General features: G+C 27.6%; 4 protein-coding genes across 5 annotated transcripts; all 4 read right to left on the bottom strand.

Moving 5' to 3' along the window:
• Positions 1–1,964: 1,964 nt before the first annotated feature.
• Positions 1,965–2,426, bottom strand: VNE69_07130 (uncharacterized protein; the record flags this gene model as incomplete). 2 transcript variants are annotated; one of them, XM_065474136.1, is made up of 2 exons in its annotated part: positions 1,965–2,341; positions 2,382–2,415. In XM_065474136.1, 2 exons carry the CDS (start codon positions 2,413–2,415, stop codon positions 1,965–1,967), a joined length of 411 nt encoding a protein of 136 aa, XP_065330208.1. The 2 variants fall into 2 exon arrangements, with proteins under 2 accessions (XP_065330208.1, XP_065330207.1); XM_065474135.1 differs by having other exon boundaries at positions 1,965–2,426.
• Positions 2,427–5,769: 3,343 nt separating this feature from the next.
• Positions 5,770–6,538, bottom strand: VNE69_07129 (uncharacterized protein; the record flags this gene model as incomplete). The annotated part of the gene is made up of 2 exons (XM_065474134.1): positions 5,770–5,778; positions 5,852–6,538. 2 exons carry the CDS (start codon positions 6,536–6,538, stop codon positions 5,770–5,772), a joined length of 696 nt encoding a protein of 231 aa, XP_065330206.1.
• Positions 6,539–13,436: 6,898 nt separating this feature from the next.
• VNE69_07128 (uncharacterized protein) lies at positions 13,437–15,324 on the bottom strand (the record flags this gene model as incomplete). The annotated part of the gene is made up of 2 exons (XM_065474133.1): positions 13,437–13,583; positions 14,995–15,324. The coding sequence occupies 2 exons, from the start codon at positions 15,322–15,324 to the stop codon at positions 13,437–13,439; spliced, it is 477 nt and encodes a 158-aa protein (XP_065330205.1).
• A 4,914-nt stretch (positions 15,325–20,238) lies between these two features.
• Positions 20,239–20,736, bottom strand: VNE69_07127 (putative SP-containing membrane protein; the record flags this gene model as incomplete). The annotated part of the gene is made up of 1 exon (XM_065474132.1): positions 20,239–20,736. One exon carries the CDS (start codon positions 20,734–20,736, stop codon positions 20,239–20,241), a length of 498 nt encoding a protein of 165 aa, XP_065330204.1.
• Positions 20,737–21,452: the final 716 nt, after the last annotated feature.

Raw genomic sequence — 21,452 nt, 5'->3', positions numbered from 1 at the left:
TTGTATTTGGTAAAAAATTATAAAAAATGTTTTATTTATGAAAAAGTTGCAAATTACATTTGAAAGAGACTCTTTATAATGATAAAACGAGCTTTATAATGTTTATCAACATTTTACGGATCAGTTAAAACTCTTTTTATCATTTTTATGACTCTGTATGTAAAAAAAAAATTTGAAAAAATTTTTATTTTTTTTTAAACTTAATTAATAGGTAAAATATAAAAAACTCACAAAAAATCTTTTATTTTATGTAGATGTCTAAATTTGTTTTTAGTGTGTTATACGTGGATTCGACTTGTGATAAAGTAACACTCAACCAAGCTCAGTACTTATAATCGTCTTCCACATATAAAGGCCTTTGTCTAATCTTTGTATGACTTTAATCGCTAATTTTCTCGCACGATATAAGTTACAAAATAAAAATAACATTGAACGAAAAAAATTTATAAAAAATCTTTTGCTATCGATCATCTGAAAAACAATAAAGAAAACCATTTCGGAATAACACTAGAATATTGTTGTAATATTTTTTGGGCAAATTTACAAGTTTATATTATATAATGTATTAAATCCAAATTTTAAATAATTTTTTGGCGAGTAAAAGATATAGACTTTACATAGAAATCAAAAGAATTAGGGACTATAGTAATTTCCAAATTACACTGTATGATTCATACTCATTTAGACCACTCTATCAAACTTAATAGATCGATAGTGTTGACATTTGCATTTATATTAATTAAATTGATTAGTGTTGATATTAATATCACGTCTAAATTAACCATGCATTATATATTTATTGTACGAATTAACTGACTATGACGAGACAATTTATATTTTTTTTAATCGCTTATTTAACTGCGTTTGTAAAGTAATCATCACAAGAAATCCACCACTAGCCCAAAATCCTAGATTGTCTTGGGATCTTATCATTAAAGTTTCGTTGAGCGTACATCAAAGCAAGGTATGTTTTAGTATATAAGACATCTTGGTTCTGAACTTCACGCCTAGTATTAGTTTTAAATATCCTACTAAATGTACCCCTTAAGTCTTTTTAAACCACATATCATATTGTTAAACACGTCAAAGAAGCACCGAATGTTCATTTTTGCAAATCTGATGAGTTTTTCTAGACCAGACTTAAATTTCGGCAGCCGTATGCACATGTATTTATTTATATAAATTAAAAATTACAAGGTACATGTTTCATCACTTGAAGATTCAACATATCTTAGTGTTAGAAAACATTTTAGCTATTGGTGCATCAAACTCATATATGTATAAAAAAGTGATCCATAAACAGCAAAGACTCTTCGATATATTCGATTAATAATAGTAATTTCAATCATTTGTTTTATTGGTTTTGTAATCCAGTGCACCGAATGAATATTAATTATTATAAAAGTAGTTTAAAAGACTTTAATGTCAAATTTTATAAAAAAGTAGTTATAAAAATCAAACCTCACGTAATATATAGAAAAAGACTGAAGTAGTCACCAAATTTGATGTCTATATCTAAATAAAAGTATTGAATGAAAATCAAAGAACCTTTCTATATAATTTATGATATCAGAGAATAAAAATGCGATTTTTAGACCTGATCTCTTTACAGGTCGCAAATTGGGACTTAGATGTAGCTATGATATTAATTAAATTGCTTAAAAATTTTATTGAAAAAAAGAATACAAGTGTTATATTTAATTAAAATTAATGGCCAAAAAATTGTTTTCTAAATACACCTAATGCGTATTTTAAATTTAATATTTAAAAAAACTTATTTACAAAGTAATGCCATTAGATTTTATGTAGCAATAAAACCTATGTCTATTAGAAATAGAAAAAGTCATTATTGAAAAAAAAAATTTATTTAATAACTTCAAATCGAAATTCGGTCAATCCATTATTTTAAAATGAGAGATATATTTGATTTATAAATTGAGTTTCCGAAACACAAATTTAATATGTTAAATTTGCATAATATATATTCCAGAAAACATACCAGCTACAAACGTACCAAAAATTATTAGAACAATGACTGTAAGCCCATAATTCCCGTATAAAAATTTTGTGAAGCGACGACGTTGTTTGTTTATCTTTTTTTTCTTGTATTCGGTTTTCAATAAAGGACTGGTCTCAATATAATTCTTTTTATTGTAGAAATTAACCAATACGCCTTTACAATTGTTTTCGTCGATATTATTTCTTTTCTGCAAAATCGTTTCCTCAATTGAAATTTGTGCAGCTCCGTTTACAACCCTAGATTGTCCTATTTCTTTTTCTTGTCTACTATCATCAGGATCTATATTCGTTTTTTCAGCAGTTGAAACATCAAACTTATCATCTAGAAGATGCGTATTTTTGTTATTGTTACATTCTTCGACTTCTGTTGTTAGGATACTTTGTATTAATAGACATAAAAAACTCATAAGGGTAATTTTTTAATTTTTATTAATACTTTTTATATATGTTTACATTTGAGAATTTTAATGGGAAAAACCTACCATTATAATATTTTCTTTGGATATTTTATTTTATTAAAAACATATAAAGATTTACAAAATTGATAGAATATATATAATGCACACTTATACCCTTTTAACTGACGTATGATTTTTGATATTTATTTTCAATTAATCATAATAATATTACGTATATAGATTAAAATATTTTGTCGAAAATATTATAAGTATTTTCTCTCGTGACTACATAATTAAAGAGTTATTTTTTATAAACCCAATGAATTTATTATAGATAATTTAAAATCCACGATATTTAAACATTGACTAATTCGAACTATAGATAACCGTGACCAAATTTCAGCGCTGGATAGAAGTGTGTTTGTATGCAATGCTGAAATTATAAGAACGAATAAATGTCCCTGTAATCAATTTCCAGTGCTGTCAAAAAGCAACTTCAATTTCTCATGTATTGATTTAAAACTTTAGATATACACGTTATATGTAATCACGGAGCAAACACCAATTCAGTATAAAACTAATTTTAAAAAAAGTTTTATAGAGTTGTAAAATTGCACAATAATAAACTGGTATAATAATATTATTTTTTCGCAAATTCGCAAGCAAAAATTTTATCATCACTTGATAAAAAAGAAATGTATATATCCTTTTTATTTAATCAAATGGATATTATTTTTTTATTATGTTTTCAAACGCTAATTATATGCGAGTGAAAAACACTTCTATCGATCTTTCTCGCCTGTTTTTGTTATTATCTTTGTTGTTTATATAAGGATTTATCATTGAATAGGGGTTTATTTATTTTATTATTTATAATCAACATCCCTCCCCTTATAGAATTAGCTCCTCGTCCACAAGTCTTTTTAGTTGCGAAGTCTGTCTTTTGTAAGACTTGGTGCCAATTTTTATGCAATATGAATTTCCTTCCAATTCACTTAAGATGCAACCCTTTTTCCAATATCTCGGTTTTCCCTTTGTCACGTTTTCGTTCTTTATTAAAACCGTATTCCCAACAGTAAAGACCTCTTCCTTCGGCAATTTCTCTGTTGCTTTTGAATAATTTAATATATTGTTAAATTGTGTTTTTTTAACCGTTTCTGCATATTCTTTATCTAAGGCTTCGTTTGGTGTACATCCCAACCCTACGTGATAAGAATTATTATAAATTAGAATAGCTTTCTTTACTTTTGTTTTTAAAAACTTGTCACTTTCGTTTTTATGTACCATCTCTTGTAGAGTTCTATTAAACCTTTCCACTCTTCCGTTCGATTGATGATGGAATGGTGTCGTGTAGTGTAACTTGATATCATTTGTATTTGCAACATTTTTAACACAGTTGCTTAAATTTTCTTTTGAGCAATCAAAAACAAGAGTTTTTATTGGTAACTCTTTATTAATTTCCATTATAAATTGGGCTGTTTTTGTCCAGACCTATCGTTAATACACCTAGCAAATCCCTTTCTGGTGTAGTAATCTAATCCTGTTATTATATAATTTTTGTCTATAGGACCTAATATGTCTACTCCCACCTTTTCGCCTGGACAATACGCTGTTACGAATATAAATTTTTTGTTTTTCTTCGGATTATACATCTTACATATGGTACAGTCAGCTATTGCCTTGTTGGTTAGCGATTTGATATTAGGCCATTTATATTCGTTTTCTAAATTATAAATAATTGTTTTTGCACCTCTATGTAGCATTTCTTTATGCTTTTCGAATATTAATTTAATTTTTTCTTGTTCTGATATAGGTTCACTTTCCTTCACTTCGTTAACAATATTTTCTTTTCCTTCAAAGCTCCTACTAAGAGCGTCCACGTGTGACATTTCTTCACCTTTTCTATAAATCACTTTAAATATAAAGTTGCTAAGTCGATCTAGCCATCTGTGGATTCTCAGAGATTTAATTTCTCCTTTGTTAAGTGCTTCCAGGGCCTTGTGATCTGTAATAGCAGTAAATTCCTTTCCATATAGATAGTATTTAAAATGTTCCATTCCCCATAGCATAGCTAGACATTCTTTTTCACTTATTGAATAATTTCTTTCGGGAGGATTTAGACTTCTTGAAGCAAATGCGATTGGGACCTTGACTCCCTTGTCGATCTGGGCCAATATAGCACCTAGACCTGTGTTTGACGCATCTGTTTCCAGGATAAATTCAAGATTGTAATTCGGCTGATGTAGCTCTATTTGTTTACTTAATACCTCCTTTAATTTTTCGAAGCTGTTTTGGTGTTTTTCTGTCCATATGAATTCTACTCCTTGCTTTAATAGATTGTATAGTGGCTCACATAACGTTGCGCAATTGCGAATGAATTTTCTATTGTAATTTATCATTCCTAAAAATTCTTGAAGTTTTTTCTTATTCTCTGGTTTTTGAAATTCGTTTATAACTTCTATTCTCGATTTTTCGGCCGATATTTTATTTCTTTCGATATTGTATCCTAAAAATTTTATTTTATTAACTTTTGAAACTGTTTTCTTTTCGTTAATATTGAGATTGTTGTCCTTTAATATTTTTATTACTCTGCATAAGTTTCTATCGTGTTCCTCACTTGTTTCTCCGAAAATTAAGATGTCATCTACGTAAACGATACACGCCTTCCCTATTTCATCTTTTAGAACATGATCCATATATCTCTGAAATATGGCCGGGGCATTCTTAAATCCCATTGGCATTACTTTCCATTCATACAAGAAATGCTTAAATCGAAAAGCAGTTTTATGTTGATCCTTTTTCGCTAGAGGAATGTTAAAGAAACCATCTTTCAAATCCAATTTTGTAAAAAATTTTTTTTCTCTCAGATTAAATACCAAGTGTTCTATATTAGGTAGGCTATATTTGTCTAATTCTACCAATTTGTTTAGTGCAACTAAATTAAGTGTTATTCTTATACTGTTATCTGGTTTTACTACTGGGCGAATGTTATTTAGCCATGTAGACTTCGATGGGCCTATATAATTCATTTTTATCAAATTTTTTATCGTATCTTCCATTCCAGATTCAAATTTCTTGGGGAAGCTAAATACTTTCTCTACAACTATAGCGTCTTTTTTTGTATTTATTTCACATTCATACTGATCCTTAGAGTTTATCATTACTTTAATTCCATCTTTTCCAATCAAAATTTTTTCTTTGGATACTTTTGGTAAAATAAAAAATTTTAACTGATATTTCGTATTTTTATAAGTAACGTCACATAAAACATGATACTTAACTTCAAAGGTTTCCTCAAGACAGGTTCTGAATTTCAATTTGACATGGTTTTTTCTTCTTTTTAAACCAGCTTTTAATCTAACTGTGTCAGAAATAAAATTGTAGTTAGATCCTGTATCAAAGACTACTAAAAATTTTTTGTCTTCGATATAAACTAAATTCTCTTTATTGATAATCTCTTCTGAGTCTTCTAAGACTTCATTTATTTGAAGCTGCTTTTTGTTATCGTATTTCTGCTTAATTATATCATTTCTAACTTCCTTAGAACCATTACGACCAGATTTCTTATTTCCTTTTTCTTCTCTTCCCAAAATAGTCCTTATCTTATCGTTCAATTCTTTATCAATTTTTTCCATCATTAGAACTCGCTTAAGGTCGATATCATTTAAAGAACAACAGCTCGTTATGTATGCTCTTAAATTTGGAAATTCTCTTCTTATCCCGAGCATTACAATTTTCATAGATTCTTTTGAGTCCATTTTTACTACTTTTGATTTCTTTTTAACTTCGTCAATGAAATCTTTTGCATTCTGGTCCTTTTTCTGAAAAAAGCGGTAAACATCCACTAGTTCAATTTCATCTTCTTTAAATTCTTTATACAGTGCTTCTTTCCACTTGTCATATGTTATAGAGGAACTTCTTGTATGTTCCATAAATGCTGAGTGCCATTCAATTATTTCGTAACTGGCTTTACTCAAAACATACTCAATTTTATCCAATGATTCCATTTTTTTAAACCATAAAAGTATTTCATATCTCATCAATTCTTGGGATAAATTTTTCCTGTTTATACTGGGTTGATCATTATTCTTCACCATGTTGTTTATATAAGGATTTATCATTGAATAGGGGTTTATTTATTTTATTATTTATAATCAACAATCTTAATTTATCATAAAAATTGCGAAAATGATTAAAAAATACAAAGACTACAGAAGATATAAATATTTGTTAATTTTCAAATCAGTTTTTGCTAGCACATAAATTCTAGGTGTTTGCAAGCAATTTTGCTCTATACAATCAGAAACCTAATTTTATATATTCATTTTATTCAATTGATCTTTAGATTCTTTTACTAACAAGCCATTTTCAGCACCTACTTTACAAGCCGATGTACTGACAGCTCTATCCATTTTTACTCCAGTATTGTTTTGGTCGTATACTCGTCTTCGATCAAAAGTTTATACTTTGCTATCTTCTTCAGTAAGATAGAATGGATTAAGAATTCTATAAATTTTCTTTTAAATGTTTCGTATTAGACTTAAAAATATTATTTATGAATCAATATGCCAAACTAATAACGTCACAATATACATTTATTGATATAAATACCTAAAATTACAATAATAAATTTATTGATTATATTTTTTTCTTGTCATAAATAATTTTCATGTTATAAGAATTTGCAAAAAAATTATTTATTTAAGAAACCATAATTAGGTTTTTTTATAAGAACCCCCCACTAACGCGCACTCTATTTGGTCCCATTACCTTTTAATCACCTATACTATGTTCTTGGTTTCAGATTTTCTCTCGGCCTGTCCCTGCCGGTGTTCTAAGAAAGTGCATTCTGATGTTTTCTCTATAATTCTCATTTGTATTTAAGCTTTGTTACTTGCGATAAAAATTTATACTATATATATATGTATATATAATTCTAAATGAAACCTTAAAAAATAAATAAATGTATTTAAGAGCAAATTTTGAATATATAAGCCTTTTAAAACTTTTAATAATGTTGTCAAACAATAAACATAATTTATAATCTTTAACTGTTTGTTTATGATTTAATAATATAATTAAAAATATAATTTACAATGAATATCCAGTTTATGTTATTTTTACGTAGAGGCTATCAAATGCATTATATAATAACAATTTCTGCTCGCGGTTCTAATTAATTTCGTCGCTAAAAACATTTAATTTAATTTTCTTTTAGAACATATCGATAAAATTTTATAAATTTCTTTAAGTGATATATTGAACGTAATATCTAATTTTTTTATATTTAAATTGTAAGCATAAGATTATATGTTTTTTTTTATTTTAGCAGCGTTTCGGAATATTGTCTTTTTGCATCAACTTCCATGTTCAGCGTTTAACAATTCCCGAGTGTAATTTTATGTGTTCTTAATTTAATATAGACGTAAACATTTCATTGTCATTGATTATTATTATAGTTCTAGCGATAAATAGCATTCAACACATCCATGTGTCCACATACATAATTGTTCATTGTTTATAAAAATGTTTGAACTAAACAACATATCTTTAGTTTTATACAATAGAAATTAATTATATAATATATGTCTATTAAAAATTAAAAATGATAAATCCTCTTTAATTAAGATTATTGGATTCCTCATTAACATTATCATAATGACGATAGAAACACACGATAAATCTGATAATCATCAAAAAACAACAAACATCGTTGTTAATTTTTTTTACAGAGACGCAAAAAAAAATTCGTATTTCTCGCTTTTAGTTTTTTTTTGAATTCTTAGTGTCATTTTACGAGTTAATATCATCGAGGATGAGGATTCCACAGACCCTATCTCTTTGGGGATGTTCACATTATTTTTTCGAACACTAAAATTGAAGTGCAAAAAAAGGAGGAGCAAGAAACAAACAAAAATATCTTAGAACTTTTAACATTAAAAATACAAAATAAAACGAAATTCCTATAAATTTAAAATAACTCAAGAAATATACAAGAAAATGTACTTTTTTTATATTTTCGAAGGTTTTTCTTAAAATTATTTCTTTTAAATGTAAACAAATTAAAATAGATTTACACCTTTTTCAGTCTTACATCTGGCATGAATCACTCTTTTTACACCAGCCCATGTTCCTTCGATCGTGTTGGTATGAACACCATTCCCTGGATTTATAAAACCAAGGGAATGGTTAACAGTATTATGTTTATATAACATATTAATTTAAATTTATACACCCTCTCCAATAATCAGTATGTATGATACTTCCGGTATGTACATAATATTTATATATCTTTCGAGAGTCACGGCCTTTCTATTTTAATTTTTGAGTAAGACTAAGCCTCGTTCCGTCGTCCTTTCCATCATCCTAAGTACCCATACGCCACCTTCTTGTGGCCTTTGTTGTTTTTTCTCTTTCCGAATTTAGTTTGTCGATTTCTACAATTTTACCTGGTCCTCCAATAGTTTTATTACCAATTATGTGATTGCCAAATTTTCTGATAAGTCTATAAATTGTTTTTTTATGAGACTATATATTTTTTAATTGTTTTTATTGCTGTATTTTTAACAAAAAGAAACATGACCTGCAAATTATCAGTTAAGGCAATTTAGCCATTTAAATTATTTTTTGTTATCATTACTATTTTTCTGAAACTTTTTGTTGTACATCTCATTTGATTTTGTATTTAAAAACGTCGTTTTAAGTTCCCGTAGCATATTTGACAAAACTTTGATTTTAAAGTATATAAAATCATTTTCTTTATTATTTCTTAACTTTCTCGTAGAATTCTGTCGTTTTTAAAGGGTTATATATAAAAATCCGTATTTAATTACTAATTTTTATATGGTTAAAATTATAAGTAGAACGTTTTTATTTCTTAATCTTGGTTTAAAATTTATTGTTAGGCCATGTAAAGATTTTATTTTGTAATTTTAATATAAAAAGGAATAAGTAAATTGAGTGCTAGTGCAAGTGTCATGTATCCGGGGTACATGGCCATTTTTATAATATCTCTCTAAATAGTTTTTAATGTAAATATGTTTATTGATGGTTTTAGTCTCTCTCTTGGATTCTATATATTCCATGCCCTTCACAGACAGACTTTCTTTTATAGTTTATTTTTAATTTAAAGATTCTTGTCAACACTAAACTACAAACATTGGCGTACTTACGAATGTAGTAACGACCATGCAACTTTCGTTTGTTTGTTTGTTTGTGTGACTCATCTTGACATGTAACTGAAATGCTTGACATGTCTTTGGACATCAGTGACAGATGATATATTTGACATCTGTTCATGTGATGTAGCAATGTACATCACATTCTGCCCTCTCCTAAAGCTTTAAATTTTTTAAAGTTCTCCATTCATTGTTGCATGTTGCTGACCACCCTTCATGTTTAGATATTATATTCGGCGGGTCTACTATTGCTTTATCTATAACACTACTTAACATTTTTTGCTTATTCTTCGTGTTTATACTTTCTAATATTTCATTTTTTTTCTTTCTTATTTTATATGTCTTCTTTTGTTTATATTTATCACGGTATTTTATTTTTATTAATTTATTACCTCGATTTCTTTTATTATCATCTTTTTTATTTTCTTTTTCTATATTTTTCATCGGATTGTTAAGCTTCTTGTCAATATCTGTATTTCTTTTGACAATTAAATCCTTCTCTTTTAATATATTTGTTCCAACTACATTCTGTAGTTTCTCATGACTAAGCGTTTTCGCTATTATTTCATCATTTTTCGATGTTTCATGTTTTGTTTTCACTTCTTTTGAATTTTCTTTATTAGTTACTTCTTGATTTTTTATTTTAATGTTCTCGACTTTATTTTCTCTATTAAATACTACCTCTTCTGGTATGTTATTTTTCTTTATTTCTCTAATTGTAAATAATTTTTCTGGAACAATATTCGGCATTTTTATGTTTTCTAAATTTTTCTTAAGCTGCTCTGAGGTATTGTTTAGTCTAAAGCAATCCTCTGTATTGTGCGTACTGTTTTTATGGAGGCGGCACCATTTATTGTTCTTGTAACCGTCCTTTTCGGTCTCAAACTTGAATCTATCATTATGAACTGATTCATATGTTTTTTCACGCCTTTTTCCTTCAAAAATCAAACACTCTTCCACTGTTTCTAAATACGTCATAGTTTCTTCGACGTTATTTTTTCCAAGCTCTAATATCTTAAGACGAGTGGAAAAACCTAATCCCAAGAAAAAACTCTCTCTTAACTTTCTTTCGTATTCTTTTCTCGTTAAGTTTTCTAGTCTAGCATACTGATCTACTAGATTCTTTATTTCAAACAAATATTCTTTAATGTATCTGAAATTAATTTGTTTACATGCCTGTAGCTTTAAATGTAGCATCTCAGGACTTGATCTTTGACTTACATTTTTTTCAATATATCTTCTTATTTTTTTTAAATCTGGTAATCCAAATATTTGTTGCAATGTGGGATCTCGCACTAATTCTCCTAAGGCGATTTTTTCTTTTTTAAAATCCCATTTTTTATTTCTGCTGATTTGGTTGAAATCCTCAAACCATGTATCTAGCTCCATTTCATTAAATTCTTTTATGTTTTTTATTATGCTTAAGTTCTTTTTAACTTCTAAATCGATCTCTTCGATCGTATACTTAAATTCTAACGCTTCTTTAATTACTGCGTTGTTGTCCCCTTTTGATACTTTGTGGGAATTGAATTCAATTATGTCATGTATCCGGGGTACATGGCCATTTTTATAATATCTCTCTAAATAGTTTTTAATGTAAATATGTTCATTGATGGTTTTAGTCTCTCTCTTGGATTCTATATATTCCATGCCCTTCACAGACAGACTTTCTTTTATAGTTTATTTTTAATTTAAAGATTCTTGTCAACACTAAACTACAAACATTGGCGTACTTACGAATGTAGTAACGACCATGCAACTTTCGTTTGTTTGTTTGTTTGTGTGACTCATCTTGACATGTAACTGAAATGCTTGACATGTCTTTGGACATCAGTGACAGATGACATATTTGACATCTGTTCATGTGATGTAGCAATGTACATCACAGCAAGCTCCTCCTCCTTTTTTTGCACTTCAATTTTGAGGTTCGAAATTAAAGTGAACATCCTTAAGGGGCGGGGGTCTGCTGTAGCCCACCCCAACACTATATCCTAAGTATCTACTACAAACTCTTTGCATTGTCGGTTATAATTATTTCAGGGAAGTCCCCTTTTTAAAACTAATCATTTAAACACCAATAATCATCTTTGTAATTTTATATTTTATATAACAGGCGTTTAATGCCGATTAAAGTAGTTAATTCTATCAAACCCAATTTTTGACATCGCAATCTTCAAGGAAAAAATGAGCATTTCTCGCCTTAATAACTCGGTGTAACAAATTTAACATCGCCTTTGTTCTTTCTATTGCCTATTCGATGAATATCGCGCGCTCTAATTTTACATGAAACCTATTCTTTCATTCCCGTCAGATAATATTGTTTTTTAGCTTATAATAAGTTCCTTTTACTGCTTTAATGTTTACCTCCTCGGTGGGGCTTTTATTTTTCTCTCTATAACCTGGGGTCTTCCGATTGTACTTCATAATGAAATTCCAAATACTCCTTATTATTTCTGATCATTGTGTGTTTATCAATCTCCACTTAAATTTGTGTTGTAACTTTTTCTTATCTAAGGTACATTTTTCTCTGCATCATCTTTATTCTGTTAAAAAAAGCATCCAAATATGCCATAAATTTTCCTTTTACTCATTGCAGACTAAACTCATACTCCTGTATACTTTTAATCCACCGTGTTACTCTGTTATTATTAAAAAAGGGGGTTTCCTGATTTCCATCAGGCATTATAGTCCTTCCTCTCAATTCATTTGAAAACTTTACTATTTCTCATAAGACCTCTAACATCATTTTTCTGTTATTGCATATCTTTTCTCCGTTGGCGTTAATTTTTTCGAGGCCTATTGTAAAAAATACATCCCATTTTTTTTTTTCTGTAAATGACTGATCCCAGGCCGTTTATATGCATCTTTACTTAATTTTAATACTTTACTGTATTCTGGAATCATAAAAAGCTGTAAATTGCTTACTATTGTTTTACTAAAAAAATTCATTTTTCCATTACGTCAGTCCACTTCCATTTACTTTCGTTTTTTGTGCCAATACAAAATTAACGTTATCGTAGCAATATTTAATAAATTCTCTAAACCAACCTGTTTAGGCAAAAAAATATTTACAATTCCTTCTCACACTCCTTCGAATATATTATAGCGCCTATTCTTCGTTATCTCTGAGGATTTCATGGCTTCCATTCATGGACATGCCCAATAAATTAACCCTACTTATCCATATTGTACTTTTTGACAATTGACCCTAAGACATGACTTTGAAAACTTTTTCAGTACACTTAAAAATGATTTGTCTTGCTGCCCATCATCTTTAGCTATCACAATATTATCTAGGTATAGTTCCGCTTCTTTTCCTCTAATATTTTTCGAAATCTCATTTATTGTCTTAAGCATTATTTTCGAAGCATTCTTAAATCCCATAACCATGCTGTTCCACTCGTACACATTCCATCAAATTTAAATGCTGTTTTAAATTTTTGCTTCTTTTCTATTTATATGTGGCGCGATACATCTTTAATTTAATCACACTAAATATTTTCGATTTTGAGACGCTTAGATAATGACTCTTGCAGTAGGTAACACATGGGGGGGGCGGTTCTTCAATCATTTAATCCCAAAGATTACTCACAATTCGCATCCGCCGGCATTTTGCACCTACATCGCTCTTATAGAACTTTTCTAATTAGAACCATTTCTCCTTATCAAACCTTCATTTTATAATAATTACAACTATCTCGTGGCTTCATTTTTAGTACACTGTAAATTTTTTTGACATCTTCTCACAACTTTTGTACCTTTAGTTGTCCCTATAAACTATTTTACTTTTGTACCAAGCGTTGTTATTTCTACCGATGGTTTTAAAACATTTGCAAACTAATCAATAGCTTCCTTCAACGCGACGCATTTTTTCTCTTTTAAAATTATAACCAATCTTTCTACACTCCGTAGCCTCATACTCATCATACCCTTCTAAATAATTACACTCTTTATTACTATTGCTGTCATTGAAACTGCTACTTATGTACTTCGTTTGTGCGCTTTATATTTTTACATCCATCTACTGTTATTATTCTAAATTTATATACATGCTTCCCGAAATTTCTTTTTGGTTGCCACATTATTATCTCATATACCGTAGTCCTTAAAATTTTATTCTCCTTTTCCTTACCTTTTTTATGATTCAAACAGCATGTAGTTATATGTTTTATTTTTAGATATACGTACTAGCTTTCTTTTTTCTTTTATAATAAAAAATTTTTTTCCTGGTATTGCTACTCTTCTTACCAGTTCACCTCTAATAACATTGCTTAAGTTTTCTTTGAATCCTTCAACTGACTCTTCTAATATTTTTATAATATTTTTTTTTCTCTTCTTCTTCTTGAGCTTACTTTTCGATTTCCTAGATAATTTCATTCCGTTTTTTAAGTTTACTAATATTTTTTCAATAATAAGATCCTACAGTTCGACATTTGCTTGTCGTAATGTCCGCTTTAGAGATTACTCTTCAGCTTATTTCTTCGCTCTCGTCATTGCTCTCTATTCTTTTGATCTCTTTATATAGATTTCTGGTCTCTTGATCGCGTGTCTTACTTAAACCACATTATCTTTTTTTCGTCATGATAGTAATTTTATTCATAAAGGAACCAAACCCAAAATGACATAAATATTGATTATTGTAAAGAAACATAAGCTACGGAACTAAAGCTTTTCTTAAAAGCCTAATCTGAAACATAATCTTTAAACATTGACTCTTATAGCAAAAACGTAATTAATTTGTGTAGAAAATATCTTAGTCCAAAATTTAAATAAAAATTCTCGATCTAACCACCTAACTTCGACTTGTAACACTTTTAATTTTCTTATAACAAAAAGTAGAAAAAAAATGATATATGCATGCAGATACAACAATAGAAATAAAATCCTTAAAACCAAGCTTACTAAATAATTAAAAAAAAATTATTGCATTGGGATATGAAAATGACAAGCCCATAATAATTGTAATTTTAATGTTTTTGGATTATTAATATATTTATTTTTGTCTTAAGATAGATAGAGTATTATTAAGAATATTTGAGAAAAATAAAATATAAATAACATATGACATTTTTTATTGTTATTTTACGACTTTGTAGATATTAAATAAGATTAAGAGCATTTTAGTCCTGTACAATAAAAGAATCTTAGCATATATGTCATAGTCAGTTTTATTTTTTTTAAGTCTTAATCGTGGATTGTTAAAACTAAAATAATAAGTATTTGTTTTTTACACATAATCAAAATTAAAGAAATTTTATTGATATTATAACAATACCTAAAATTATAACCAACAAAAGACTCAAAAAAATAACAATTCTCCTATTTTTTCTGAAAAAACTTAGTATTTCAATGCATTTTTTTTTGTTTTTAGTTTTTAATATTGTTGTTGGTCTGTATACTGCTTCATACATATCAATCTCTTCCATAATATTTTCATCGGTGTGTGAAAAATTAATCTTTGAGTCAACAGAATTATTTGTAATATTAAAAACAGGAGACATTAATTTTTCCTGAGAAGAATTATTTAATATTTCTTCGGAGACCTTTTCAACTTTAAACCTCAATTGTTTTGCTTTTTTTTCTTGAAAATGCTCTGTAAAATGAACTTCCAATGGATTGATAGTAACTATATTAGAATGACTATCAAGAGTAATTTTATTTACATTTTTGTTGTCTTTTTCGGATTCTGTTGTAGAAATAGAATCTAAAATAAGAGGTAAAAAAATCATAGGGGCAATATTTTTTTTTTACATAAAGATTCAATATAACTTAATTTAATTTGTTTATTAGTTAAATAAAGTTGATTATCAATTTACTAATAAATATAAAAATTCAATCATTTAACTCATCCGTTTTATGTTTTGATTGATAGAACTTAATTTATTTTATCAGAATTCATATTTTTAAACGCTTTTTTAAATTTATATTTGAGAATAATGACATTTTATTTTACACTATACTTCGCTAGTAAAAGTATTGATTTTATATTGTAGTTATAACACATAAATAACAACAAAATATAGAACTCAAAAATAATAATCCTTTTGAGGGTGAAGGATACTTTAGACCCCCCCTTTGAAGCGCTTCAATTTTTTTTTCGAACCCCAAAATTGAAGTGCAAAAAAAAAGAGGAGCAAGAAAGGGACAAAAATTTCTTATCACTTTAAACATTAAAAATAACAAATAAATATATGTTTTTATACAAAAATTAATTTTAGATTTAGTTATAATAATCATTTGAAGTATTGTGTCTTTTTCGCCCTTCTTATTTTTTCAATTTTTTTTAATTGTTGGTTTATTATTAAAGTAGATTTTTGAAGAAAATCTACTTTAATAATAAACCAACAATTAAAATTATAAATATTATTTATAAAAGAAAATTTAAATAAATGTTCAACGATCTACACATATTGTTAAATCAAAAAATTTAATTTAAATATGTTAAGTTATAAAGAATTATATAGTTTTATGGTTATAATCTTTTTTTAAATTAAATTTCGTATACAAATATATATTTATTTGGTATTTTTACTGTTTGAAGATGCAAGTAATTTGAGTACTAATGATTGCTTCTCCTTTATTTTGCACTTCGTTTTTGGGGTTCAAAATTATAAAGTGAACACTCTCAGAGGGGAGCGTTTTTGTCCCCAATTCTAAAAAATCAGAAGGGCAAAATTAGATTATTGGTTTATATTATTGTAAAAACTTGTATTAAAATATAATTGTGTACATAAATATATATTTATTTTGTATTTTTAATGTTTAAAGTGATAAGAAATTTTGTCCCTTTCTTGCTCCTCTTTTTTTTTTGCACTTCAATTTTGGGGTTCGAAAAAAAAATTGAAGCGCTTCAAAGGGGGGGTCTAAAGTACCCCACCTCCTCCTTTTGATTACTTTAGGTCATGGGTCTAAATGAATTTTTGATTTTACTTGTCTTGTTAACACTTTCAAATTGTCTTTAATATTTGTATTAATAAATTTTTATATATAAACTTGTCCATATCTACAAGATTTACAGTGTTGTATCATATAATATTATTTGAATTTAAAAACCACTTAAAGATGTTTAATAAACTTAGATTATGATATCTGTAGTCTTTTTGATTTAACAGGTGAATAAATAAAAAAAGATTGGGACAATTTTGTGTAATATCTAGACGAAAATCATACTACAGCCTTGAGTTTTTAATTTTTTGTTTCATTTTTCAAGTTTATTGTATTTATTATTTTTTATAGTTAAAGAGTTTTATCAGACGTTTTAACTTCTATTTTAGTATTATACTTAGCTATGAATTTGTCTAAATGATATAAAGTCTATTAAAATGTTTTTTTTTAAATACTCTTTACGTTATATATATATATATATTATATAATTTATTTGGGTATAATATTCGGCTTATTAATTACTTTTCACAAGATACGCTTATAGTCTCATCTGGCAGTTCCAGGACTTCCTTATGAGATTCACTCATTGGGCTCTCAAAGACCCCTTCCTGATCTGTATCAAGCCCATGTCTGGCTGACATAGTTAGGCTTTCTAAGTCGATTTTAAAAACTCTTGACTGTATATATGCTTCCGTTCTGGGTTCTAATCTGAGCACTTTGATATGCGTACGGTGAAAATTAGTTACTATTCCATCCCACGTCATCGCATAAGGAATAATTTTCGGCTTGTATTTGTAGAATAAAGCCACATGATTTGCGAGCAAGTCGTATTATGTTTCTTTTCTGTTTCTACTGCATGGATGTTGTTAAAACTTGTAATTCCAACTTCTACAACGATCACTTCTTTCCTATATATATATATAATTTTTGTACATCCAATTAAAATTTTCGGTTATAATAGAAGATACAGATTTGATTCTACTAATTTGTAATTAATTTCGTTATTTACACAATCTTTACATAGTATAACTCCTTAAAACAATTATGACGCCATCTCGTCAAGCATGACATGTTCTTAATGTATATATTGTTATGTTAAAATTTTTATCTAACATTCGCCATATTTATAAACAGTTATATTTTTTTTGTTGGATAAACAAAAATAAATCACTTGACATACCCAGAACTATTTCCTAACAATTTTACGTCACAGGTAATTAAAAAAAAAGAATATTGTAAAAAATTGATAGGCCTAAAATTAGTTATCTAGTTTTTTCTTTTTTTTTACTTTCGCAAATCATTTTCGAGTCTTTATGAGCCCAGTTGTTATTACCTGCCTCATATAAATTTTTTTTACCAGAAAATCATCTTTGATAGTTTTTATTTACGTAAGTATGCAGCAGGGACAACCCATACATAGGGATCAGAGTAATTTAAGCATGTCCTTATCCAACTGGTACTGCGAGATCAAATTTCTGAAACTTCTTCATTTTAATTGCCGGAGCAGCAAGGTCCGCTGTATATATTGGCCTACAGCGCCAAAGTAACAGATTTCTATTTGTACCTCAAATCGAAAAGAGTGACCTTAAAGCGTATATACATGATAGACAAGGTTAAGTAACCCAAAAAATATCTGTATGGGAGAAATAAAGTCCTTTTGATCATCTACTTCTCAATCACGGCTTCTTTTTCCGACACATCATTTCTGCATTTTATTGAAATCCTTTGATTACTGGCCTTAAACAAGTTGACAACCGCATACAATACCATGACGAATAGAGTTCAAAACTTTCAATGCTGCAATGCGTCATTTTTTAAGTTTACATATGGATTCCCTTTCAGAATGAACTAGCCATGGGCTCTAAATAGGCTTTACACAGAAGATACTATTATGTATAATAGTCACCATATCTTGATACTTAATTTCTGTCTTAAAATGTATTTATACGCTAGATGATAATCTTCTGATGATAAATCCGTATATTTCATTGAATCAACAAATAGTTATCCTGCACATTTTTATCATATTAGTTTTTCAAACTGAATCATAAAAAGTACGAAGTTTATGGTTTCCATTTGGTCTTAGTGGAATTCGATTGGTCCCTAAGACACCTTCCTCGGAATGAAAAATATATTGAAAAACATGTGAAAAATTGGAAAAATACTAGAAATATAATTATATTAAATAAATTTTTAGTAAATTAACATTTCAAACTTTAACTTTTTTTAATCGTTACATTTACAAAAACCTTTCCTAACATAAATTAATATGCAAGTATCTATTTCTTTACGCTTAATTACATGTATTTTGGCCATTTCGGATTTTCTCTGCGAAACGTTTTCAATGTTGATAGTATGAGTTACATTTAAAAGTTTAAAGCGAAAGGATGGTTGGCAAACGTTGTTCGCAACAGAGGTTTCATGTCACAGCTGGATAACTCGAATGACCATCACTATGTAAAATTGTATCTATGCCTATTTTGAATTTAAAACTGCACTTGAACACTAGACAACCCATTCTCCACACTTAAAATGTAAAAGTTATAGCAATATTAGTTTGTACAATGCCTTATATTTAAAATGCCAGTAATTTAATCGTCAAAACCTGTTGGATATCTTATTTTACATTTTATAAAAATAACTGACTATTTATCATGTACAATTTTACCTGGTACACTAATAATATGACATTAGATTTTCTTTTAATTAAAATTTCTCTAAGTCGTTTTTTTGCATCAGAAATTTTCATAATATAACTGCGAATTATGCTTTAAATTAAAATAGCTACTTCTATATAAAATTAAAAGTATAAATTCGCAAGTTATTCAAAGAAATCTTGCTTTATTATCTGTCACTTTTGCACTCACTATAGTTTGTTAATCTGTATGCTGCTCTTTTAATACCTCTCTCATTAAAATGTTAACGTTATAACTTCCTGCATTTAGACTGATTTTTTTTTTCATTCAACATATCTAACTCGATTGATGCATCTAATCAATCATCAAGACCGTAAAGGGCCTCTGTATTGGCTTGATTTTACTTTAGTGCTTTTCTTTGATATTCGACCAGGAATTCCAATGAAGAATTTTTCATTTTTGAAGGGTTTTTTAAAAAAAACATCGATCGAATACCAAAGAAGCACCTAAAATTATATATGGCAATAAGAAAATTCAAAGAAAGAACTATAAACATTGAATGCAAACGTTAGAAGTATACACCTACCATTGTTCATATAAACACAAATGTAAAACAATACAAACCTAAAATAAAAAAAAAGCTTATAAGGTTAAAAAATTAAAATCTTTAAAATTAGTTTTCTTTATTAAATGCATACTATCTAAAATCTATCAAAATTTCTCTGTAAGATGAATAAAAAGCATATGAATAAGAAATCAACCGAATAACCATAATACCCAAAGTATTAGTAAACTTAAAAAACAATGTATTGAATAAATTTATACACGTCCAGAAATATGAAAATCCTATTCACACCATAATTATATATACAGATAATTAAATGACGTTTTTGATTAACAATAAGCCTAGAAATTTTCTTTCAAATTAGGAACTAATGATTCAGTAACCAATGACTCTTTTTTAAAAATTTTTTTATCATGTAAGAAAAACATGAAGTATAGAAAATGATTATAATCGTTACATAAAATAAAATTATGCACAGGCTATTTATACATTGGTAAAAACGTAAGATATAGCTTGTTTAAACTAAAAAATATTGTAGTGGTTTTTTGCCAATAAAATTAGAGATATTTAATTAAGACCACAACAAATCCTAATACTGTAATAAATAGAAATACTAATAAAAGGACTAAAAAAATAATCATTTTCTTATTATCTTCGTAAAAACTTAGTAAATACAGACTTTTCTTTTCGTTTGTATCTTTTGGTATTGTTGTTGGCTTGTAAATCGGTTCGAACATAGAAGTCTTTATAATATTATTTTTATCAGTACAAGAAAAAGGAATTTTTACCTCTTTAAAAGAATTGTCGGCAGTAAACACTGATGAGTTATTTTTTTCCTTTGAACAAATTTCCACCTCTTCTTTTAGGTTTTTTTTATTTAAAAACTTTAAATGTCCAGCTTTTTTTTCTTGATAATGTTCGTCGGAATGCATTTCTGAAGGATCGATAGTAACTAAATTAGAATGACCATAAATGCTCTGTATCATTTGACTGTCGTTGTCTTCTTCGTGTTTTGTTGCTGAAATAAGACATAATAAGAGATGTAAAAAAATCATAGGGGCATAATTACAATGTTGTTTACAAAAAAAAATACATATTAGTAGTAATTTATTTTTATTGTATGAAGTATCGTACAAACAGAGCAATTTATATTCACTGATCATTATTAAATTAAATTAAATTTTATCTTTTCAAATATTATAACTCATGAAAATTTTACAGATATATGTTATAACGCATGCTTACTGTAATACTTCCCTTTTTCTAAATCTATAAAAAGGAGGTTGAGGCTCTCTTGTACAAGATTCCATGCAAGTATTAGAAATAATTTTTTCTCGTAATGATAAAAATTAAAAAGCAACAGTCGAAATGTATTTGATTAAGAATTTACATGTTTTAATGAACTTTTAATTATTTTAAATGACAATTAAGACCTTAAGTACAAATTATAAAACTATCGTATCTTGTAACTAATAAAGTAAATTAAATTTGTGCTAAATATTATTTCTCTAATAGCATATCATAATTTTCCATAATACATTGCCTTATTATAAATACACAAAGCTTTATGATAGCTATTAAATATATTATACAAAATAATTAATCAAAAAAATAATCACAAAACTTAAAATAACGACGACTCTTTGATACGGTATATAATGAAAGTAATTTTGGGTACTCTATATTCAAGTTAATTTTTCGATAATGTTCCTAACTTTCGAAACAAAAGATTGTACTTATACATGATAGATGGGTATAATGCCACGTTATT

This window comes from Vairimorpha necatrix, chromosome 7 (genome assembly GCF_036630325.1).
Source record: "Vairimorpha necatrix chromosome 7, complete sequence".
Classification (NCBI taxonomy): domain Eukaryota; kingdom Fungi; phylum Microsporidia; family Nosematidae; genus Vairimorpha; species Vairimorpha necatrix.
Note: the sequence above shows the minus strand (reverse complement) of the source record. Positions and strands in the feature narration are given on the sequence as shown.